The sequence below is a fragment of the Pelmatolapia mariae genome, linkage group LG16_19, assembly GCF_036321145.2.
Source record: "Pelmatolapia mariae isolate MD_Pm_ZW linkage group LG16_19, Pm_UMD_F_2, whole genome shotgun sequence".
Lineage (NCBI taxonomy): Eukaryota > Metazoa > Chordata > Actinopteri > Cichliformes > Cichlidae > Pelmatolapia > Pelmatolapia mariae.
Window position 1 is genome coordinate 33655350 of NC_086241.1, and position 26303 is coordinate 33681652.

A 26303-nucleotide genomic window follows, 5' to 3' on the forward strand; every position below is an offset into this window, starting at 1 on the left:
CAAGGCTGCATCAAAAACCACATTTTACTAACTGGCTGTACCCATAACAAGAGTTTGTCCAGTTCTAATATTACAAAGGAATGGTGCTTCAGAGATACACTGGACCTGGCTTTATGAAAGGGGAGACAAGAGAACAGTTCCATGATTCACTCTGATACAGACCATTGAAAGCAGTGATAAATATATATGACAAGTGGTGCAGATCTTAGAAATGTTAACAATGCTTTTTCAGTTTCATGCTATAATCTGTGTGGAACTAAACTCAGGTCAACTATGAACATTATGCGTTTTTATCATTAAATGGTTATTATGTGATAATACAGATCAAGCAAACTTTTGTGCTTTTATAACTTTTATAATAAGTGGTGATTGTAATGTGACTGTGATATTGTCCTGATGGAGCTCATACTGTACATTACACTCACTACTATAGTGAGTGTAAGCTGCTGGAAAATATTTTTCCTTTTGGCTTGAGGATTATTGACAAAATTCTTTTTAAACTTGGGCACAAGACACAGATAATTGATATGTATCAAGATTTATTATGAAGAAGAACTTTCTTTTTGTCTCCTTCCCTTCATGCAGAATTTCACCAAAGCAGGAGAACAGGATGCAGTGCGCTGTAACACCAGAGCTAACTTGATCAGTAAAGGCTGCAAAGAAAATGAAATCATCTCCCCTAAAAACAAACAAAACATTGCCAAGAATGATCCTCTGTCTGCATCTCAAAATGGGCAAGTTGTCCAAATGAGGCCTCAGAAGATTGACCTTGACCTGCGACCTGGTCAGTGGAATCGGTTAATGTTGCCGACAATATTAAGGGAATGTCAGGCTTGGTTTCTCACAGATTCATTCCAAGCAGAAAGTGCTTATAAAAATTGCATGAACTCACTCTATCACAACAATCTGAATTATGTGTCTGTATATATTACTGGTGCCTATGTATGCTGTGTACTGTATGTACCATTTACTCTTCATATATCGTTCTACTGTATGTGTGTGGGAGTAGCTTTGGTTTTGCCTTTATTTATTTCCTTTTTTTAACTGTGTTTGCAGGACTTCCAGTTTCATTCAATGTTTCTTTTAAGGCAGCTGAGGGCCATCCAGTGGATCTCTACTACCTGATGGATCTGTCCTACTCCATGAAGGATGACCTGGCAAATGTCAAAGGACTAGGAACAGATCTTTTTGCTGCACTGAGAAAAATCACAAACCATGCTAGAATAGGTAAAAACATTACATCATAATCTCCCAACTTGGTATACACAGATTTCACTAACTGTGGACAGGAACTCCAGCCAAAGAGCAACGAATGAAGATTTAAATCCAAATTAGTCAGTGTCTTCAAAACTGCTGTAATAGTGCATTAGTGCATCAGCTGTGGAGTGTAGGGCTCTTCTGCTGGTGGATTCTGTGTGATTTGAACATGTACCTCCTGCTTTTCAGTAGCTAAATATGGCTACAGAGAGGTTTTAATTAATGACACAGTGGTGTTCATTCATTAGGGAGGAGGTTGTCCTACAGAGGTTTGTGCTCTCCAGTCGCTTTTGATATGAATGAAAACTAAGTCAGAAATGAATTTGAAGTCCATTGCCAACAAAGAGTTAACACAAAATGTATTATCTTTTCTGCCCTATAATGTTGCTTTTTAGTATGTTTTATAAACCTTACTATTTCTGTAATTCCAGGGTTTGGTGCCTTTGTTGATAAAACAGTCCTTCCTTACACGAATACCAACAAGGAAAAACTGCTGAAGCCGTGTGATGAGAACGACCAGCAGTGTCAAGCTGCCTTTGGCTACAGACATGTCCTTAGCTTGACACCAAATAAGAATGACTTCGAAGCTGAAGTGAAAAAGCAGTTTATCTCTGGGAATCTGGACTCTCCAGAGGGGAGTCTGGATGCCATGATGCAGGCTGCTGTGTGTGAGGTAAGACCTCTGCTGAAGACCATACAGTGCCGTCCTTTAAGTCACACATCCCTTACCATTGATCCGGTGGCATCTGAACAGGTCGGCCTCTGTTCTAAATGTAAATGATGGTCGCTTTTCCATAAAGTGGTAATTACAAGCTTTCTTGGTCAGTCGTACATACGTATACATTACATATAAGTCTCTGCATGATCTGAGTCTAACCTACTCACCACAGAGACAAGCACCACAGTGCAGCAGACGCACAAACACATATACACACATGCAGTGGTTAAACTTCATCACAGTCAATGCTCACAGTTCATATGGCCAAACATGTAGGGCTCTACTCATCTATGACTTGTCACATGTTCTGAAAAGTCAAAGCTAACAGACTGGAAACAGGATGAAACAATGAAGTTCCAGCCAAACATGGCTCACACAGCAGTTATGTTCATAACTAAATGTTTTAGACAAATCAGATCTAGATGTATTTTTCTCAGGGTAGAAAAAGTAAATACAGCTGGTTTTTTTTAGCCAAAGTTGATTTTGACAGCTGGGTCTTAATGTTCCCTGACATGTTGTTCAGGACAAAATTGGTTGGAACAGCAACAGCACTCGGCTGATTGTGCTTACCACTGATGCTGGATTCCATATGGCTGGGGACGGAAAGCTGGCCGGTATACTGGAACCCAATGATGAACAGTGTCACATGGAAAACAATCTTTATGTCAAGAGCACTGAGATGGTATGTATGGAGTCATGTGAGTTTTGTTCAGCTTCTAAGAAGAACATGGATCAGATTTATAAGCATCCAATGTTTTTCCTTCTCTTTAAATTTTTTTGAATAAGGACAAAAAAAATCAGACTGCACTGACAACAGTGATATAAAATCCATACTTGCATCTATAAATACGCTGACACCTCACACACACATACATAGCACTTTTTCTTTTCCATCTCTTCTCCACTCTCCAAACATCTCCAGGACTACCCCTCTGTTGGACAGCTAGCTATGCAGCTGGAAAAAAACAGGATTCAGACGATATTTGCAGTGACACAAAATGTTGAGTCTGTGTACAAGGTAAATAAGATGTACCTTTCACTTTCTACCTGTTTGTGGGGCAAAAATAGTCGGACTGTGACTGATTTTACATTTCATGTCTTTCCAAGGAACTCTCTAAGATGATTCCAAAATCAGAAGTAGGAGTTCTGTCATCAGACTCCAAGAATGTTGTTGAGTTGATTGAAAGAGCCTACTATGTAAGTTGACACATTTTGTGATGAGTGGAATATTTCTAATGATTTGGAGGTGGGTTTTTTTTCTCTCTCTCATTATCTTTACCATACCAGACCATTTACCATCTTTTCAAATTCATGACAGGCATTATCCTCTAAAGTGACCATAACTCATGACAGTCTCCCTGAAAACGTGAGAGTCGTCTACAGGCCGATATGCAGCCATGGAGAAAAAAGCGAGAAACAGGGGGTTTGTGACCAAGTGCACGTGGGAGACGAGGTCAGTGTTCTTTGAACTTTTCATAGTCACATGTCACCCACATGTCAGTGAACATTGGATGATCGATCTGGATGGGTGGTCCAAGTCTTGGTGGCACCTATTTTGTAGCTCAGAATCTTTGATTCTCGATCCTTTGGGTGGAGCTGTCACTTGGTGTTCGCCCTCTCTGCAGTAGAGTATCACTTCCTGTTCCTATTCCAACACACAGTGGTGTGTTTGAGTAGCTCATCTGCATAATAATTTAATGAAAATTGTTTAGATAACTTTTTATTTCATAATAAAACCTTAATGTGCTTCATCCGAAGCACACTCTCTGTGTACTCGCTCGCTAATTTATAGCCAAAGTTTTCACTCACTGTGTCTTTACTGTTTTGCTAGTTTAGCTCGTAGCAGACTCGCTAGCAGCATGTCCTCTTCACCTGTCCGTCCTGCACTTTCCTGCTCATTGTGTCAGGTGTTTAGTTACTCCTCGGCCTCCTTTAGCATTAATGATACTTTGACCCTCAAACATTGCTGAGGAGATCTGAAAGGATATGATATGGAATTTTTAACCTTTTCACCAAGTCCAGGATCCCACCGAGTTTTCACCTAGTTAGGAGAGTACTTTAAATGGTAGGTGGGCTGAAGACATCCTTGTCAGATGCCCTTTATTGCAAAATGCTCACTTTTTGCACAACCTACTGTCATTCTTGCACTTTTCTATTGCACTTTGGGTCAGTATCGGTCGTGTCCAAATTCATGGGCTGCCTCCTCCTGAGGCCGCATTTGTAGACCGATTACGTCACAGCGACGCGCCGAAGGCTGTCCAAATTCATAGGCTGCTCCGAATGCAGCCGACAAATGTGTCCTCATTTTCTCCGAATTTGAGGATGGGTCTGGTGTATCCTTCTTTGCCCACCATATCCCAGAATTCATAGCGCGGCCCAGCCAAACTCTAGTTTCCGGTAATGGCGGCCGGTACTACGTTTTAAAATTACTCTTATTAATTTTTCTGGGTCACAAAATAAACTTTTAACATATTTTCAGGCGAGAAAGTAGCTGTGTAAACATCAAATATCTGCTCGGTTTATCAAGATATCGCATATTTGGAAAAGTGCTTCGACGTTTTCGGAGACGTCTGTTACCCACCAGCTCGATAGCTAGCTGGGAGCTCGACGGTCACTGAAGCCGCCGAGAACGGCACAACTCCCGGCACATCATTTTCAGATCACCGCGGACTTTCGCTACTCGGGTTAAACGTAGTATATAAGTACCTGAGACAACCTAAAAATGTTATTGTTGGGCTTTTTCAGTGTTTTGTTTGTTCGTGAGTAAATCGGTTTGGCTGAGATTAAAGTTATTAGATTAGATTAGATAAAATAAAACTTTATTAATCCCCCGAGTGGGTTCCTCCTTGGTTTTTATACAGCTGACTAAACGTCAAACAGAAAACTGATTAAACAGAAGTGTGAGATGGTCGAGAATTTACGCCAGTGTACTGTTATATTTTACATAGCAAGGAGCAGACGGCCGAGTTTATTAAACTCCACCGAGACAGCGGTGACGTTAATCAGAAGGCTAGACCGTCCAATTTCACTGCCGTTTACTTCCGGCCTACCCGACCGTCTGAGGACCCGGCCCACTTAGATTGCGAAGGCCCGGTCCTCAGGAGGATGCAGCCCATGAATTTGGACACGACCATCATTCTGTTCTGTCTGGTGTTGCACTGTTTTTTGTTGTTGTTGTTGTTGTTTTTCTTGCAATTTTTGCACACTTGCACTTCATGTCATCCTGTTGATTGACTGCCATATATAGGAACATGGTCTTGGAGGGACACAGTACAGTACTGTGTAGTGTACCACTGCGCATGATTGAAATGACAATAAAGCCACTTGACTTGACTTGACCTTCGAAGTGGCTGTTTTAAATAAAACCAACCAAGCTAACTCCTCAGCCTAAACTCTAAGGACAAACCCAGCCATGCTGTGACAAAAGTATAACAGTATGTCGGATGTGCCACGCAATGCTCAATTACATGGGTGGGAACTACTGTATTAGCGCAGTTTGCTCGTTAACGTGTTGACGCCGTCCAGCCCCACGCACGGGGCGATCCGCGGTAGCTCGTTAACGGAGATTTGCCGTGTTGTGGCGTTAACGTCATTTCAGATTAACGCTGACAGCACTAGTGGGAACACAATGAATATGACTGCACATTTACTCCGACATCATCCTAGTGCAAAGACAAGTGGAAGCAGACAAAAACAACAAGCACGCATGCTACAAACTTTACCCGTGTCATTTAGACAGCCGTTAGCACATGATTCTCCTTATGGGGACCTGATATGTTTAATATGCTGCTGAGAGTATACCCCAGAAGTATGGAGGACCACAAGAGCCACGCGCATCGAAATAAAAATTTATGTGCTTTAATAATGAATTGTAGAATAAATTCTGCAATTGTAAATTCATTTTTGAATTCCAATTTAATAAACTGCATTTCAAAATCCTTTTTCCAATTGCATTTCAAAATCCTTTTTCCAATTGCACTTTAATAAACTGCATTTTAAAATCCTTTTTTCAGTTGCACTTTAATAAACTGCAGTTCAAAATCCTTTTTCCACTTGCAATTTAATAAACTGCAGTTCAAAATCCTTTTTCCACCTGCAATTTAATAAACTGCAGTTCAAAATCCTTTTTCCACCTGCAATTTAATAAACTGCAGTTCAAAATCCTTTTTCCACTTGCAATTTAATAAACTGCAGTTCAAAATCCTTTTTCCACCTGCAATTTAATAAACTGCAGTTCAAAATCCTTTTTCCACTTGCAATTTAATAAACTGCAGTTCAAAATCCTTTTTCCACTTGCAATTTAATAAACTGCATTTCAAAATCCTTTTTCCACTTGCAATTTAATAAACTGCAGTTCAAAATCCTTTTTCCACTTGCAATTTAATAAACTGCAGTTCAAAATCCTTTTTCCACTTGCAATTTAATAAACTGCAGTTCAAAATCCATTTCCCTTTCCTGGTAACAACTTGCTGGAGGCTATTCAAATTCGCCACACCGTGGGATGTAAGGAGCTCTCTGATTGGTTGGTCAGACACAGGCTGTCTGCCAGCCTGGATTTTTCTAGCTCATAGCTAAAGGCCGTTCAGCGTCGGGATTTACACTCGGCTCGACACGGATATGTGAAGAATGAAGGGACCCTGCAGCGAAACGGAGAGCCAACCTCTGACTGAGTGCCTGTCTACACAGTCTGACCACCTGTTGAAGGTAAGGTGCTAACGTGGCTAACGCTAGCATCACCGCACGTAGCCCCGTTATCTTAAGATCATCTTAGCTAATGAAAGTTTTACATCGCAGCTGTACGAGCTCGCTACGTGTTTTGTAAGCTGCTGTGCTCTTCACAAATAAAGCTGGAAGCAGCTCAGACTGTTAGAACCAGCACTGAGCCCTGTTACATTTATACAGTGTTAGAGCAATGGCTGCAGCCTACAGCCTTTAAACTAGCGATTACAATGCTGACAGTAAACTCGTCAGTCCAGATGTTACCACATTACTCTATGGTACTTAGAGTTAAAACAACTGAGACAGGCTGATTAAAATAACAGCTGTCAGTTCTCTCATTCCTTATATCAAGACTGGAGATCACACTACTGATTTCAGTTCATTTAATATGTGAGTGCACAGATTCATTCTCAACTGGACATAAATGATGATCAAAGGTTGTATATATGATGAATTCATCAAATCCCAGCCTCTAACACAGTGCACTGAATCTTAGCTTTGAATGTCCAGTATATTCTAATCAGTGCAATTTAAGCATTCACTGAACCTACAGTATCTACACCTGTGTGGCAAATGTGTGGTAAAGATACAGATAATGAAATTTAATTATTAATACAATATACATCATGAAAAATGAAAGCTGAAATTGATTCAGTTTAGTGCTTTTCTCTAAACTGAATTGAATGAGTGATTATAAAGGCCTTAAATTCTGTGATATATACTGTAAATGATTTTCACAGAGGTCTTAAAGTACTTAAATCACTGCTGATAGTCTGGTTGTTTATATTTTCACGTTTTTGTGTCTGTAGGGCTGTTTGATGACGATTTGGACTCCTCTGGGAGATGAGGACACACCCATACCTGTTCCATACTGCAGCCATTGATGGTGTTACAGCTCTGAGTCAGCTTTGGGCCATCAGACGCACACACTGGAAAACCAGCACCTGGACTTCATGCAGGAGAGACAGCCTCAGTGATGGACTCTGCATCCTCTACTTTACCTCTAATCTCTTTCTTCTTTAACACACAATTAAAATCACTCCAAAAGAGTGTAAACTTACTGAGGAAGTCTCTAACTTGTACACATTTGTACTTTTACTTGTTTTATGAGTTATTTTTAAGAAGAGTAAAGTTATTCACATAAAGTTGTTATTCTTCTGTATTTATTCTTTTGTATCATGTACCACAGTCATACTGTGGTACATGATACACAAAAAACTTTACAGACCTGGTGAATTGGAGAAAACAAAGATCTCACACACACACACACACACACACACATATACATATATATATATATATATATATATATATATATGTATGTGTATATACATATATCTCATTCAGCTTCAGCAGTATTTCTATTCATCTTATGAATTCCAGTCTAATGTCAATTCACTGAGTTCAGTTTTGGTCTTAAACTCCAGAGAATACCACCTGGTTCAACAATCTTTTTATCTGATTATTGGCAAAATGTTTTCTTCTTTCAGAAGAAAACATTCTTCTGAAAGAAGAAAACATTTTGGGCTCAATTTCAGCCTCAGGCAAAATTGAGCCCAAAGAAACAACAACAAAGTTTAGTTCCTCTGGATTTTCCATGGAAAATTGTTTTATCACTCATCCAGGTGACTTCTCCAGTGTCACGGATGAGTGATGAATGTATCTCCCACTGGAAACCATTGTGTCCAGTTAAAGTCAATCGACTTTTTTTAAGGAGAGTTGTTAGATGCTGTGCTCATGAGGACAATGGGTTTTAACTTGCAGCACAACACAAAGCTGCCATACTGGATCAACGATCAAAACACTTAATTGAGCAGAATTAAGGCAAAATGTAATATCCTCATGATGACACATCACACACGACCCAGCATTGTTCTAAGAATGCAAACTTTCTTATTGGAAGTTTCCACTGGTTTTCTTTCGTTTTTGATGTACTGCAAATACATATTTTTATAAAATCCCAGGCCAGGAAAACCACCTTCATGTTTTTCTGTTTTATCTTCAGCTACTTTGACACAAAGGCATCTGCTGTGACGCTCACACCTTTGATAAAGTCTTGCGTGTGTCAGCTTCCTTTTTATAGATACAAAAATATGTCAATGTACTGATCTGAATTATAATATTTCTGACTGTCAAAATTTCCCAGATTCAAATCGAATTGAATTGAATCGAATCGTGGATCGAATCGATTCGGGACCTTGTGAATCGGAAATGAATCGATTCTAGAAATCAGTGACGATACCCAGCCCTACTGCACACCTAGCTGTCAAAAGTTTGGCAGCATGAGTACTGTAAAGTTTTGTAGGGTCCTTGTTAAAAATTCCACAAGCACCACACCACATTTGTCATATACAGTTCCATTTTGTACAGGACATTTTTGAAATTATATATATATATAATGTATGTATATGTGTGTGTGTGTGTGTATATGTGTGTATATATATATATATATATATATATATATATATATATATATATCCTAGTTATCCACTTGTCGGTAATTTTTGAGTAAATGGATGTCACTGATAAATCAGTGGTGATTCACCTGCAAATGTTTTTAACAAACTTTGTTTTTTGTAGAATTCATCAGCAGCTGTGGAGAGATGCATTTGAATATCTTCTGGTTCCACTTTTCCTTACCTGGAAGCTGAGTATTGCTGATTTCTGACAAGGACACAAACCTCAGTGCTTATCATGGGTGTTACATCCTCTGTGCAGCAATTCCAGAGAAAACGAGAGAGCAACGACCACTCATTAAGACCAGCCAGAAATCTGTCCCTTTCTGGCAGCTGTGGAAACTTCCAATAAGAAAGTTTGCATTCTTAGAACAATGCTGGGTCGTGTGTGATGTGTCATCATGAGGATATTACATTTTGCCTTAATTCTGCTCAATTAAGTGTTTTGATCGTTGATCCAGTATGGCAGCTTTGTGTTGTGCTGCAAGTTAAAACCCATTGTCCTCATGAGCACAGCATCTAACAACTCTCCTTAAAAAAAGTCGATTGACTTTAACTGGACACAATGGTTTCCAGTGGGAGATACATTCATCACTCATCCGTGACACTGGAGAAGTCACCTGGATGAGTGATAAAACAATTTTCCATGGAAAATCCAGAGGAACTAAACTTTGTTGTTGTTTCTTTGGGCTCAATTTTGCCTGAGGCTGAAATTGAGCCCAAAATGTTTTCTTCTTTCAGAAGAATGTTTTCTTCTGAAAGAAGAAAACATTTTGCCAATAATCAGATAAAAAGATTGTTGAACCAGGTGGTATTCTCTGGAGTTTAAGACCAAAACTGAACTCAGTGAATTGACATTAGACTGGAATTCATAAGATGAATAGAAATACTGCTGAAGCTGAATGAGATATATATATATATATATATATATATATATATATATATATATATATATATATATATATATATGTGTGTGTGTGTGTGTGTGTGTGTGTGTGTGTGAGATCTTTGTTTTCTCCAATTCACCAGGTCTGTAAAGTTTTTTGTGTATCATGTACCACAGTATGACTGTGGTACATGATACAAAAGAATAAATACAGAAGAATAACAACTTTATGTGAATAACTTCACTCTTCTTAAAAATAACTCATAAAACAAGTAAAAGTACAAATGTGTACAAGTTAGAGACTTCCTCAGTAAGTTTACACTCTTTTGGAGTGATTTTAATTGTGTGTTAAAGAAGAAAGAGATTAGAGGTAAAGTAGAGGATGCAGAGTCCATCACTGAGGCTGTCTCTCCTGCATGAAGTCCAGGTGCTGGTTTTCCAGTGTGTGCGTCTGATGGCCCAAAGCTGACTCAGAGCTGTAACACCATCAATGGCTGCAGTATGGAACAGGTATGGGTGTGTCCTCATCTCCCAGAGGAGTCCAAATCGTCATCCAACAGCCCTACAGACACAAAAACGTGAAAATATAAACAACCAGACTATCAGCAGTGATTTAAGTACTTTAAGACCTCTGTGAAAATCATTTACAGTATATATCACAGAATTTAAGGCCTTTATAATCACAGAGCATACAGAGAAAAGTACTAAACTGAATCAATTTCAGCTTTCATTTTTCATGATGTATATTGTATTAATAATTAAATTTCATTATCTGTATCTTTACCACACATTTGCCACACAGGTGTAGATACTATAGGTTCAGTGAATGCTTACATTGCACTGATTAGAATATACTGGACATTCAAAGCTAAGATTCAGCGCACTGTGTTAGAGGCTGGGATTTGATGAATTCATCATATATACAACCTTTGATCATCATTTATGTCCAGTTGAGAATGAATCTGTGCACTCACATATTAAATGAACTGAAATCAGTAGTGTGATCTCCAGTCTTGATATAAGGAATGAGAGAACTGACAGCTGTTATTTTAATCAGCCTGTCTCAGTTGTTTTAACTCTAAGTACCATAGAGTAATGTGGTAACATCTGGACTGACGAGTTTACTGTCAGCATTGTAATCGCTAGTTTAAAGGCTGTAGGCTGCAGCCATTGCTCTAACACTGTATAAATGTAACGGGGCTCAGTGCTGGTTCTAACAGTCTGAGCTGCTTCCAGCTTTATTTGTGAAGAGCACAGCAGCTTACAAAACACGTAGCGAGCTCGTACAGCTGCGACGTAAAACTTTCATTAGCTAAGATGATCTTAAGATAACGGGGCTACGTGCGGTGATGCTAGCGTTAGCCACGTTAGCGCCTTACCTTCAACAGGTGGTCAGACTGTGTAGACAGGCACTCAGTCAGAGGTTGGCTCTCCGTTTCGCTGCAGGGTCCCTTCATTCTTCACATATCCGTGTCGAGCCGAGTGTAAATCCCGATGCTGAACGGCCTTTGTACAAGCACACACGCTTCGTAGCAGGGAGAAGCTATGAGCTAGAAAAATCCAGGGGCAGACAGCCTGTGTCTGACCAACCAATCAGAGAGCTCCTTACATCCCACGGTGTGGCGAATTTGAATAGCCTCCAGCAAGTTGTTAATCGAAGAGCTAACCCAGCAGCTAATCCAGGAGCTAATCCAGCAGCTAATCCCGGAGCGAACAGGAAAGGGAAATGGATTTTGAACTGCAGTTTATTAAATTGCAAGTGGAAAAAGGATTTTGAACTGCAGTTTATTAAATTGCAAGTGGAAAAAGGATTTTGAACTGCAGTTTATTAAATTGCAGGTGGAAAAAGGATTTTGAACTGCAGTTTATTAAATTGCAAGTGGAAAAAGGATTTTGAACTGCAGTTTATTAAAGTGCAACTGAAAAAAGGATTTTAAAATGCAGTTTATTAAAGTGCAATTGGAAAAAGGATTTTGAAATGCAATTGGAAAAAGGATTTTGAAATGCAGTTTATTAAATTGGAATTCAAAAATGAATTTACAATTGCAGAATTTATTCTACAATTCATTATTAAAGCACAGAAATTTTTATTTCGATGCGCGTGGCTCTTGTGGTCCTCCATACAGAAGAAGTATAGAATAGCTTTTATTTTGGAAAGAGCCATTTCTCTGTAATAAACTCTCTTTTCCAACGATGAGGGATTTCTCCATCAGATCTTTATTTTTTATTACTTTGTCGTTTCAGCAACATTAAATTTAAAAACTGTACTTTTGAGTTAAAATAAATATTTATAATTTTAATAAATGACAAATTAAAAAAGCATGAACATCTTTTTTGTATCGAAAAAATATCGAACCGTGACACCAAAGTATCGAACCGAACCGTGAATTTTGTGTATCATTGCACCCCTAGTATCCATCTACACCATAACACTCATGAAGAGTAACTTAGGTAGTCACTCTTTATTAAAGTGGTCCAGATGACCAGTATCATTCTAATACTGAGTACCATGATATGGGTGGGCTGACTCTTAACAAGATAGTTTAATTCAAGTTGAAAACCAAACTAGTGCATGTACCTGCAAGCTTTAGACCACGTGGGCAGAACAGCCAAATGCTGAGAGCCAGTAATGTTTAAAAATGTATACACAGCTCTTTAGGTATCATTGATATATTACAGGGCTCTAGACTAACTTTTTGCCACGGTTGCACCGGTGCGCCTAACTTTAGAAAGTTAGGCACACCGGCACAAAAGTTAGGCGCACTCAAATTTTTCAACCGCATCGCTTAGCACCGCAGTTTTACATGTGCACTTTTTGGGCGGGGGGAATTGCAGTCCATACAGACAATATTCATTTGTAAATGATTAACTAACAATCTTGTACTTAAAGTGCTTTGTCAATATTGTAGAAAATGTTAAACTTAATCATCATCTCGGCCTCCTCTGACTACCTGTTTGCTGCTGCATGCTGCTGAAAGGCCGTGGGTAGAGGGGACACTTGGGCAGTGCATTTATCGCAGCATATAATGTGTTTTCTGGATACACTGTGCTTTTTCAGCGTTGAGAGATTGATGGCTCCGTGTCAAAGCACTGCCTATGAATTTCAGACGGATCAGGCGTAACTTAACAAAAAAGTTATCAATAGTTCTTTTCATCTTTTCTTATTACCCACAGCTACATCCACTTCTGTCGGGCCTAGGCTGCTCACTAGGGCTGGGTATCATCACTGATTTCTATAATCCATTCGATTCTGGTTCTCAAAGTCCTGATTCGATTCTATTGTGCCTCAGACAGTCAGAAATATTATAATTCTGATCATTTATCAGTACTGATACTGTGAGACTTTATCAGAGGTGTAAGCGTCACAGCAGATGCCTTTGTGTCAAAATAACTGAGAATAAAACAGAAAAACATGAAGGATATTTTCCTGGCCTGGCTTTTTATAGCAGATAACCTTAAAAATATTCTGCAATTTTGCATAATTTTAAAAAGTTTAAATTTCTTCAGTATTGAACAGCAGAAATTAGGCTTTCTTGTCCGAGGTCATTTAAGTGACAAACAGCAGCCGACAGCGCTGTAAACAACGGTAGACTGGTGGGTAATAAGCGAATGAATAATGCAGAAAACAGAGATTTGAGATGGGAAACTGTTCTTGAAGTACGGAGAGAGAGAGAGAGAGCTGTGCATGAAGTGTGATTTTTATCGTGGTGGAAGCAAAACAGCAAAAGTAAGAGGGAATTCATGACAACATTTATCAAATGTGAAGCGTAGTTTGCTGCTTCTTTTGCTGCTGGCTCGGTGAATTTTGGTTGAAGAGAGACAAAACCTGCAGCTCAGAATCGAGCGCAAAAAATGTAAACACAGAGCGGACCCAATGCATCAGAATCGGTGAGCCCCGACGGCGTGTCCATCTACGGGCCGTCGGGTGAGAAAGCCGAGAAAGACAAAGCTGATTCTGATGCGTCGGGTCCGCTCTGTGTTTACGTCTTTGTGTGGAATCCGTGTACCTGCTCTCATTTGCTGTTTGGTGATTGTGTAAATAGTTTTGTGAACTTTAATCTGAGAATCTGGCGTTTCTGGCAAAACACAGTTATATTTTAAAAGTCGATTCAGGATTTAATGAATCGATATCGCTTTATTCAAGCTACTCACCACCCTCTTCCAACTGCACTTTCAACTGGACCACGGCCAATCAGAGAGGTCCCGCCCCTGACTATCTCTGATTGGTTTAGACCACGATAGGGGCATAATGTGTGTCTGTTGTTGACCACACGGAGAGTTGCAGAGTTTTTTTTTAGTCGCACCATTGAAAAATTTGGTCGCATTTGTGACCAAATTAGTCGCACTCTAGAACCCTGTATTATATAAATAATATTAAATTAGGTAAATATTAGTGAGCTGCCGTAGTAGACACCCGACTTCAGGTTCAGATAATTGAAAATGCAGGTGCAGTCTAAGGTGACATGTTTCTTATTTAAGAAAACTGTTGTTGTGAGTTTTGAACAACAGAGCAACATGTCCAGTACAGTGGTCCCTTGTTTATTGCTGGAGTTACATTCTAAAAATAACCCACGATAAGTGAAATCGGCGAAGTGGCCAACTTTATTTTTTACAATTATTATAGATGTTTTAAGGCTGTAAAACCCCTCAGTACACACTTTATACACTTTTCTCAGACAGGCACGAACATTTTCACACTTTTCTCTCTTGTTTAAACACAAAGTTCAAACCTTGTAGAAACATAAGTCCAGTATTATAGAATGAAACCAAAGGCTCCCGCAGGTGACAACGTTTCGTTGACCTTGTTGTGTTTGTTGGGGAGAAAACTTACAAACATACAGCACTTCAGAGTCACACTGCTAGCGAACTAAGATTTATGTAAATTTGACAAGCTGAACGCGTTCTGTACTGTACAGGAGATATGGCACGAGATCGATTGACAATAGTCTACAGCCAATCAGGACGCAGAACACAATGCGCTGTTTAAAACAAACAAACAAAAAAAAACTACTGCATGCAAAATTGCACACAAAAAAATCTGCGAAACAGCGAGGCCGCAAAAGGTGAACCGCGTTATAGCAAGGGACCACTGTATACTGTTATACAAAGTGAATCTCTTGTTTTGACCCGTTTAGTGTATTGTTATACTATATGAACTTGTGACTCACAACACCTGAATTCCCATTCCAGGTTATTTTTGAAATTACGGTGACCGCAGACACGTGTATGGAGAACAAGTTCTTTACCATCAGTCCACGGGGCATTAAAGACACGCTGACAGTGACCATAAATACCACATGTAAGTGCCAATGTGACACTGCTGGACCCATTCTTGACCCCCATCCACACTGCAATATGAGTGGAAGCATCAGCTGTGGTATTTGTAGGTAAGCTTTGATTCTCAGTGTTTTGGTGTCGACTGAAAATGTTATTGAATCCACTTAAATGTTGTCCAAGCTGCTTGCAGCCTGCTCTGTCTGCCAGAAAAGTACCAGCGTCAGTCATTTGTTTAAACATGTAAGAATGGTCACATTTATTTTTCTGTTAATGCCGACAACCAGAGCTGCTTTACACTGTAAGTAATGCTCCTTTCTTTAGTTCAGTAAATCACTGCATCTGTCTGAAGTAGAGATTGGCAGCCTTCTAGTGGATAATTCAAACACAACCTGGGATTAGAGCTTTGCTTCTTCTCTGTCACCAGCATCTGTGATCAGTCTCAACTCATGTCAGATATCATAAATACAGGTCAAGGCAGTCCTTTGTCTTCACACAAAAGACTTTGTTGCTCTTTGTACTTCTCTGTCCTGGTCTGAAAAGACGTGTGATTGGCTATCTTCTCCCATCACACACCACATTTTCTAAAGATAGCGAAGAAGAGATGTAGGGGTCAGTGTCCCTTTCAGTTCACAATATTCAAAGAGTTTTATTCACATAGCACCAAATCCCAACAACAGTGGCCTCAACACACTTTTTATTGTAAGTTAAAGAGCCTACAAGAGGGGTGTCAAACATAAGGACCGGAGGCTAGAATTGGAAAAGCAAAGACTCTGATCTGGCCCACTGGAGATCTTTGGAAAAGAGGAAGTACATAGATTTGAAACTTTCAGCTAAATTGTCACAAGTTTTGTAGCTTTCCTATTGATAAAGCACCAATGTTATTAATTTCAATATCCTACACTGCTTTTTTTCTCAAGCTATCTCATTCAGAAGATTTTTAGAAAACTTGACCGCTGACCTTGAGGTCATGGTCAGCGGGATTCAAAGTTATTTGAGATTTTTAGTCGATGCACCTATGGTATCAATTAGAAAGTCCTTCGTCGCCTTGTTCTCAAGTTATTGCATTCACAAACTTCGGTATCCACACTGGGGTGAAGGCGATACCCGATCAGCCTTTACAGCTGAGGGATAAAAACTTACTTGGTAGATTAAGTTAAAAAGAGAAAAGGTCAGTTTGTGTGTGACCATTACAAGAGAATTCTTTACAGCAATGTTTCTAAATAAGAGAAAATGCGCAGACAGAGTTATAAAGAAGAAGAAGCTGGACTGTTTAGAAGAGCTGACCAGGTTGATGGACATGAAGTAAAACACAGTTTCACAGTAGCCACAAGAGGAATCATACAACTAATAACTAATTGGAAGTTGCACCATCCACAATGAGCTGCTTTGCACTGACAAGCACATGGATAAACACTTCTGACTTAGTTCTAGGCTTATCTGCGTAAATGTTTAGCAGTGTGAGGGACAGGAAGTCAGGTCTTATGAAAACTTTCATGTTTTTGAGGTGTTGAGGTTTAGTGGAAGAGAACCCTTGTAACAACCCTTATTGTGTTATTGCACCACTAGGGGGGGGGGTTGCCCTACTATTGTAGTAGTTGTGGGAGTCTCCTAGGCCGTTTCTCAATTCTCAAGTACGCGAGTACGTACTCGCGTTCTCGGCGAGTACGTACTGGCCGAGAACGCATGGGAGTACGGACTCGCCGAGAACGCGAGCACGGACTCGCGATTTGTACAATTGGAACACCAGCGTACATGATGATGTCACAGGTCCGGAGTTTCTACTGCCGTCCCCTCTTAATTTAACTGTGAGTAACATGTTATGAAGCTTAACTTTAATCACAGCCAAACCGGTTTACTCAGGGACAAATAAAACACTGAAATAAACCAAACATTAACATTTAGAAGTGATCTAAGTGACTTATATATCATTTTTAACCTCAGTAGTGAAACCTCTATTAATAAAAATAGTGTACATGTACATACGTGTACATACCTTAATAAAAACAAGCAGGTGAGATGTTGGAACGCTTCTATTTTTATTTTAGTGGACACTCAATACTATAGACAGCTGCTGGGGTTTCTTTAACCTGAGTAGTGAGAAGACCGCGAGCGGGGGGTTGAAAACGATGTGCCGGGAGTCCGCTGTTGAGTTTTGGACGAAATGCATTCTGGGATATTTAGCTGTACCAAGTCCACACAAGTCACCACCGATGCATGCTCGATAAAACGGGCGGAGCGAGAACACATCCGGGACTTTTTCGCGTTCTCGGCTTGATGCGTACTTCGAATTGGAACAGTACTTGGTCTCCGACTGATGACGTATCACGAGTACACGAGAACGCAAGTACGCACAAGTACGCATATTGAGAAACGGGGTTTGTGTGTGTGTGAGTGCAGTGGCAGCCATTGCAGCCGAGCAATCTGTTCAGAGAGAGACCTTACCATTGTAACGGTCTGGTGCCAACGCCTACCTGTCCCCACACATGTATGTATGGACTGAGTAGAGCCGTGGAGACCTGGTTTGTGTGGTCTTATGTTGCCAACAACAAATAAAGGTCTATTTAACTGACTGGCCTCCAAGTTGTCCGACCAGAAATAAGAGGAAGAAGTGTTAGACACAGGAACTCTCTTCTCTTCATCGTCTGCCTGTCTTCACTGCCCTCATGGCTAATAACAAATAACAAATAAATAACAAATAAACAAAATGTGCAAATATATATATAATATATATATATATAATTTAGATATATTCAATACCTATATGACTGAGGTGTGCAAATAAGCATATTGTTCCCAGGTTCAGTTTGTAGTAGATTTGTGGAAGTTTGTGTTGTTTTTGAGTCTTTTGGTGAGTATTGTAGGATGTTAATAACACACAAGCATTACTGGCAAGATCAAAGGTGTAAAATTGTGAACGTGTTTGTAGTTTTAGAAATGGTTTGTGTGCTGTGGTGTGTTGAATAGAGTCATCTATGTATTAATAATGGCTGTCTTTCATAATGTGTATGATTCATATGATAGGACAGTTAACAGATTCATCAGTATTAATTTTTGGAAGTGAACAAATATTTTTGTGGCAAATTTTATTTTCTGTTATTTATTAATGTTCAAATTTTTGATGTATTTTTCTAATTTTTTCTTTATTTAGGTGCAAAGATGGTCACGTTGGTCAGTTCTGTAACTGCAAAATTGGGGACAAAGACGAGCACACCCTGAGAGCATCCTGTCAGAAGGATAATGGCACTGAGTGTGAGGGTCGAGGAGACTGTGTGTGTGGCCGGTGCGAGTGCCACAACACAGATAGTGGAAGCCAATACTATGGACCCTACTGTGAATGTGACGATGACCACTGTGAGAAGTTTCAGAACCAACAATGTGGAGGTAGGTTTGCAGTAATCTCCTCAAAAGAAGGTCTAATTATATCAAAACAAGATAAAAAAGTAAAATAAGTTACTTTGTTACTTTGTTTTCTTGTGCAAACATTTTTATGATGGAAACATCCACCCATCCATCCTCTTCCACTTATTCCTGTTAGGGTCACAGAGGGGCTGGAGCCTATCACAGGGTACACCTATCACAGGTCGCCAGTCTGTCGCAGGGCTAACACACAGAGACAGACAACCATTCACACTCACATTCACACCTAAGGGCAATTTAACATGAACAATTAACCTAACCCCACTAACTGCAAGTCTTTGGACTGTGGGAGGAAGTTGGAGTATCCAGAGAGAACCCTCACAGACAAAGAGAAAAGTGGTGAAATCAAACTCAGGACAGCACCATCGTGCTGCCATGATGGAAAAAGTGTTTCACAATGGCCTCACACCTTTCTAAATGTGTGGACATGCTCACACTCACTCCATTACAGGTCTTTAATTTGAACATCATCTTAACCTCACCAACCATCTCTTATTCCACTGTGATTATTCCACTGTGATTATTCCACTATGCTCCTAAAATCCATACAAATAAACTGAGTTCTACTTTTAGCCCGTTTGGTTTGGAACAAAATAATAGATGTTATCTTAAAAGTGCTGTGCCTCTGTGGTAATTTGAATAGGTTTACAACTTTGCCCAAAGTTTTTGGGTTCAAAAGTAATCAGACGGTGCTGTGGAACGTGTGTGTGGGTTTCCAGTCAGGTTGTGCTTTATGTGGTGAACCCACAGGCATTGGGAGAGGCTTTGTCTCTTGCTGGTGATGTTCTTTATGCTCTTGGTTGTCATGTGGCACAGACTCCCTGCTGCAAAAAATGTATTTTGTTCTTACTATTTGCAGGAAAAGGTAAATGCAAGTGTGGAAAATGTGAATGTAATCCTGGCTTTGAAGGCTCTGCCTGTCAGTGCAAGACCTCTGACGAGGCCTGCCGTACCGTAAACAATAGTGTTTGCAATGGCAGAGGGATCTGCAAGTGCAATCAGTGTGAATGTAAAGGAGGATATCAGCGTCCTCACTGCCTGGAATGTCCTGGCTGCACTGACCCGTGCCAGACCAAAGTGTAAGGATTTCTTAATTCCACTGAGCTTTTCCTCTAAACGTGGTGTTCACTGTTTTGTGTAGTAAAGCAATAAAACAAAACCTTTGACTTTGAATTTTGAACTAATACATGTAATTGTGTTTTCAGGAACTGCATTGAATGCCTCGGCTTTGAATCAGGTCCCTTTAAAAAAAACTGTAGTCAGGCTTGTAAGACCATTTCTTCTAAAATAGTGGAAAAGTTCACCTTTTCATCCAAGGACTGTCGGCAGAAAGACAGCGAGGGATGCTGGATGACATTTAAGCTGGTTCAGTTGGTTGGAGAGGATAACTACGAGGCTGAAATTATGAAGCAACGAGGTAGGATGTTGATGAAAAGACAAAAAACAATTTTAATTTATTAACAGTTTCACTGATTCATTGCAGTGATAACTGTGCTGTCACACTGCACACACTGAGGATCAGCACAGGGCTGGGATGTGCTGACTGAGGGACATTAGGACCTTGCAGGCCAAAAAAGTTAATGTCTGTTTATCCATCAACAGCTTTTAAATCAACTCTGTGAGCCCAACCTGCTTCATAGAGCTACCTGTGCTAGCATGGCTAAGAAGAGTCAGCAGACATAGATTCAAAGCCCTGATAGAAGCACAACTTGCCACTCAGTAGCCATCTTGAAACCCCTCCAAGCACTTATTGGGACAGTTATTTCTATGAATCATCAAACTCAATCGCCAGTCAAATCTGATCCTCATCATATAATGTCTGTGTTTCCATTTTCTACATTTCATTCATTTACAGCTCAGTGTTCAGACTTGTCTAATTTGTAACTCTGTAGATTGTCCAAAACCGCCTGATGTCATAGCTATCATCGGAGGCTCCATCGCAGCTGTGGCCCTCATCGGCATTCTGCTGCTGATGCTTATTAAATTACTCCTCTACATGAAAGACCTGAAAGAGTTCAGGAAGTTTGAGAATGAAAAGAAGAAGGCCAGATGGGCAGAGGTGAGACATCATTCTGAGTTATTTGTGCAAACAGAAATAGCTGTCACACATTTCAGATTGGTCTCTTTGGACAGTGACTGTGTTGTGTGTTGTGTTGTGTTGTGTTGGTTATTTTTGTTTGCTTGATTCATGTAATTCAGATACAACATTTCAGTCAACTAAAACTCTCTGGGTTTCAATTGGTCAAAAATGGCCACGATAGAGCCATTTTTGGCCAATTGAAACCCATTATAACCACCTTTTTTGAGTCCTTGTTATTGACAGTACTATATCATGCGATTTAGGTAAAATTGCTTTAATTCTAAACTCAACACATGAAAATTTTAGTTTTTAATGTTTTTTACCAAATTACATCATTTACCCATTTTTGGCCAAGCAAGCAATTTCATGTAATATTCAGAGTTTCTAGTAGCGGCCTTTGATGGCCTACCACACTCCAATGGACCAAAATAATGAAACAATTTTGACATAGGTTTGATCTTAAGGATCTAATAGTTTGTGTTTGTGCATGACATTGCAGCACAAACATGTATTTGCAAGATAGACTGGAATAAATAATGACGCATCAAACATTACATAGGCTGCAGCGAATTTCTGTCGATGCAGGCTATTGAGCTTTGAGGTTCCCAGTCAAACTTAGCTTTGAAGCACATGTTAAAAGCACTTTTACTCTTGTATTTTTCATAAAAAGATACCATACCCAAAATATTAACTCTAGAAACAAAAACAAAAAAAACCCCAATCACAGGACATTTTGCAGAGTTCAAAACTGCAGCTGCAGCGCAAACAACAACAAACACTGTTTGTAAACGTGTCCTGGAGTTTATGCAGGTGCAGACAGAGCTACTGCTGTAAGTAAGCCTAACAGCTTCCAGATCATTTATTCTGGCAATATGGCAATTAGATCATCACTGCTTCAAGCACTGTCTATATGATCTGGTCAGAGAGCAAGGACAGCAAGCAGCCCTCTGCCCTTGAAGAGAAGACATCTGCCCAAGATGAAGAAACTTCCTCTCCAGAAGATGAGGGGACAATCTCCAAAGAGGCTGACTGTATCACCACTGATGATGAGTACTAGCCAGTGCCTGAATCCTCTTCTTTGGCGGAGGATTGGGGTTGGGGGGCATGGAGGTGGAGGCCGAGCAGCTGATGGAAAAGAACATAGGAGCATTTTCTGAGACCGAGTAGCCGGTGACTGAGTGGATCCCTCATGAAAGGAAAACCATGTGGGTCCCACTACTGAAGAGAGACTGCTCTACAATCCAGTACCCACTGGTATCAAACCAGGGCTCACCCTGTATGCAGTTCCCTGCATTAGCAGCCTGAGATCTACTTTTGACTTTTTTATAACAAAGGAGATCTTTTAGCTGCTGTGAACCCTTACAAACCTGCACGGGAGGCGAAGGTGTGAGGATTGGAGGATTATAGATGAAGTGGAGCTGTAAGCCTACACCAGGATAAAGCAATACATAGCATGTTGGATGACAACACTGGAAGTTCTCAGGAAGTAAAAAATGGCATGGGGTTCAGACTCCAACTGACGGAGGAGCTCCGAGGACAACGTCTTTCCTTCGGCCACCTTGGCAGAGGACCTCCTCAGATGAAAACTGGCACAGGGGAAACAACCCAGAGCTTCCTCCCCAGTTCCTCCAGTTGCAACAGAGGAAGATTTTGTTGTCTGTCTTTGGCTTCATCAAAACTACCACGGCGATATCCCACATGCCAAAGCAACGGAGGAATGTGCTTCTTTTGACAGCAACACACAAGGAACCAGTCAGTGATGGGGAATAAAGGATGCGTGAAAGCAAGAAGCAATCCTGGACTACAATAGGCACAAATATTGCTTGGATAACTTAGAGAGGATGTTGGCACCTCGAGTTGTTGAAGGAAAACTAACTGATGGCTGCTGGCTCTTTTCTCCAATCTCCTGGATGTCTTGGGATACGATGCCTTTGTCCTGCTGGAAACAACTTCACTGAAGTGGGGGAGTCCTCTACAACCTACAAATGAAGAGTGATCCTGGAAGAGCTGGGGCACATGCTGGTGACCTCAACAACTGCAAGACACCCTTGTCCCTGATTCTCAGCCACTTCTGACATTGATCTCAAGATACAGTAGTCTGAACCAGAGTAAAACCCACACCTCACCAACAAAATGAGAAGGTGCAATAGGTGCACCTCCAGGATTGGAACAGCAGCCCCTTGCACCAGGTGTAGAAAGTGTGCCTACAAAAACCACTCTACTGTGGTTAGTACATCTTGCTGCTAATGAGGATGCACACAGAAGCACACACTGGAATATAAATTTTGATCATTTTATTGGTCATTTCAGTGGTTATTTGGTCATTAAATTGCCTTTCTGGCCACTAACACACCATTTGTGATTTTCTTTTTGGCCATTCATTCAAACTCCCCCCCCCCCCCCCCCCCTTAAAAAAAAGTAAAAATAAATCATTTTTACTGTTACTGACCTGCAATGATGATAAAAAAAAATATTAGGTTTCCTCATTCATATGCTAAAAAAAGGGGAACTTTATTACTATTTTCCCCCCAAAAGCGTAGTAATAATACATCATCTGACTGGTATTCAAAGGGTATAATATCTGAATTTGAATTATATTTTGGTTTTCATGACTAGGACCGGTGCTAATTTAAAAAATCAAGTCAATGAATGTAGAAAAATGTTTTAATATATATTAATTTTATAGTATTTTGTAAACATAAACAGGGGGTGGCCATTTTTGGCCACGAACAAGCTGAGAGGGATTTTTTTTGTTTTTCTGTCACTGCAAAAAAAAAACAAAGATGCATAAAACTCAATGATACTGTTTTTTATTGCTATGCATCTAACCTCCATCATGGTTAGAAAATAAATCAGTTTGCATGTATTATTTAGGAAAAAATGGGGATTTTATGCTTTTATCCCTATGTAAATCATTAAAATTATGTGATTTAACTGGTATTTAAAGGGTTAAAATTCTGAATTTGAATGAAATTGTGGTATTGATGAACAGCACTGATGCTAATCTAAAAAATCATGTCAAAAAAGTGGAAATTTTTCTTAATATATATGAATTTTATAGCATTTTGTAAATGTAAACAAGGGGTGGCCATTTTTGGCCACGAACAAGCTGAGAGGGAGTTTTTCTGTTTTTCTGTCACTGCACAAAAAAACAAAGATGTTTAAAAGTCATTGATACTGTTAATTATTGCTATACATCTAACCTCCATCATGGTTAGAAAATAAATCAGATGGCATGTTTTATTTGGAAAAAAAGTGGGTTTTATGATTTTTTCCATTTATGAGTTCCTAGGATTATGTGATCTAACTGGTATTTAAAGGGTTAAAATTCTGAATTTGAATGAAATTTTGATTTTCATGAACAGCACTGATGCTAATCTAAAAAATCAAGTCAAAAAAAGTGGAATTTTTTCTTAATATATATGAATTTTATAGCATTTTGTAAATGTAAACAAGGGGTGGCCATTTTTGGCCACGAACAAGCTGAGAGGGAGTTTTTATGTTTGTGCTCTCCCTGCACAAAAATAACAATGCATTATAATCAATGTTGATGTGAATCAATTACATGTCCCAGACTCTACTATTAATAATACAAGAAATTTCAGTAGCAATGCAATTATATAAAATTGCGAGATTTGAGGTTGTCTTCCAGCTTTGTGCAGTGGACAAACAAACTGGTGTTTAAAGGGTTAAAAATTTAAAAAGTAATAATTATTTTATATTTATGAAAAGAACTGAAGTTACTTAAAAGCTTAATGCAAAAAAATGGCAAAAAAACCATAAAAATAATAAAAATTACAGACCTAATCTGTTGGTGGCCACTTTTGGCCATGAACAAGCTGAAAGGGTAGTGATTTTGAACAAACCCCGAGAGCTAATACCTGTCAGAATGACTATTACATGGATTCAAAATCCCAGACAGTCAGCTCCTGTAGCGAGTAATGGGAGCACTGCAAGCAAGCACTGCAAGTTCAAGCAAGAAATAAACAACTGGGCAAACAGAAGTGTAAACAGACAATTTTTGTCATCAAAATAAAAGTTGTTCCTTCTGAGGGTTAGGGTTAGTGGTCAGGCAAATCTTTTACTCTGAAAGCAAACATTGTCTTTTTCTGGTTGCAATGCACTTTTTCAATTTCAGTACAGTTTGGTCAGCAGTTCACAACTCATTTTTCTCTGGGGGGTTGCCAACCAGTCTGTAGGCTTTATTAGTTTAAGCATTGAAAAGGATTGTGTTTGCTCTGGCAGCAGTACAGTGAATGTAGCTGTGACTCACTGATGCACAGTAGCAGTCACTTCTTTGAGATTAACAGGGTTTGAAAATTTGTAAAGTTAAAAGTGACTGAAATTAGAAGATGAGCACATGTCCAGCATATTGGGATCAACCTGTGTATCGTATTATAATGATTTAAGCTTACTTCAACTTACTTTGAAAATTCAAGTCACGATGAATAAAAAAGATTAAGATACAGATGGAAGTATCTCTTTCTCATTACTCGGCTCTCTCTGTTACAGGCTGACAATCCACTGTTCCAGACCGCCACCACCACTGTGGCCAATCCTACATTCACTGGTGGAGACTGAGGGCTATTGTTGCAGTACACACAACAGACAGTTATCCAAGTTATGTCTGACTCTTTCTAATGCTCACAGGTTAAGAATATGCACATATTTGCTAATGGCTGCATTTACTGGTATTAATATAGACTTCTTTGCTTTCTTATTTGTGAATGCTGTTAATTGTATCATAGTCCAACAATTATGCACTTTTGCTTGTTTATTTTTTCAGAAATGATTTTTTTGAAATTTATTTCATACTGTATGTAATACTATATATCCGTGTATCTATATGTGTATCTATCGATCAATAAATAGACATACACGTTTTCTCCACTGAATTATCAGAAAACTGATAAAACATCCAAGGTAGTGATGCTTGTTTCTGTTTTTCTGCAATCTAAACAATAAATTTGTGCAGTTTTGGTAATAAAACCATGATATTTCACATAATATTGATGTTGAAAATTGGTAATAAAAAAATAAGTTTTTGGTTTTATACTGTGACTGTGTGTATAATTACTAGGGCTCCCACAAACGATTATTTTGATAGTCGACTAGTCACCGATTATTTTTGCGATTAGTCGACTAATCAGATCATGCATCCATTGGTTATAAAACATACAGCTTATTGCACCAGCAGCATCTGCTCTTATAAAACTATCATTAGCTTACAGCTTGAAGTGCTTAAGGTATGTGCTAACTAAAAAGAAAGACAAGATGATAGTTTATTAAACTTTTAATGAAATTTGCAGATTGCGTCGGTGGAGTCTAATAAACTTAGCCGTCTGCTACTTACTATCTAAAATATAACAGGACACTGGAGTAAACTGTCGAGCATCTCACACTTGTGTTTAATCAGTTTTCTGTTTGACATTTATTCAGCTGTGTAAAAACTGTAACTTTAATTTCAGATTTACTCAGGAACAAGTAAAACAC

At 39.3% G+C, this 26303-nt stretch overlaps 1 protein-coding gene across 7 annotated transcripts in view; it reads left to right on the forward strand.

Moving 5' to 3' along the window:
- The window catches only part of itgb2 (integrin, beta 2), a 43322-nt gene extending 17459 nt beyond the window's left edge, over positions 1-25863 (forward strand). For all 7 annotated transcript variants that reach the window (XM_063498538.2, XM_065472098.1, XM_063498540.2 and 4 more), the window contains 13 exons: positions 586-784; positions 1057-1227; positions 1689-1930; positions 2499-2657; positions 2898-2993; positions 3083-3172; positions 3294-3428; positions 15227-15423; positions 18462-18694; positions 19590-19809; positions 19936-20147; positions 20623-20789; positions 25323-25863. In XM_063498538.2, coding sequence (XP_063354608.1) covers positions 586-784; positions 1057-1227; positions 1689-1930; positions 2499-2657; positions 2898-2993; positions 3083-3172; positions 3294-3428; positions 15227-15423; positions 18462-18694; positions 19590-19809; positions 19936-20147; positions 20623-20789; positions 25323-25391 — 2190 coding nt within the window. In that variant the 3' untranslated portion in view covers positions 25392-25863. The remainder of the gene's footprint in view (positions 1-585; positions 785-1056; positions 1228-1688; positions 1931-2498; positions 2658-2897; positions 2994-3082; positions 3173-3293; positions 3429-15226; positions 15424-18461; positions 18695-19589; positions 19810-19935; positions 20148-20622; positions 20790-25322) is intronic.
- The last annotated feature ends 440 nt before the right edge of the window (positions 25864-26303 follow it).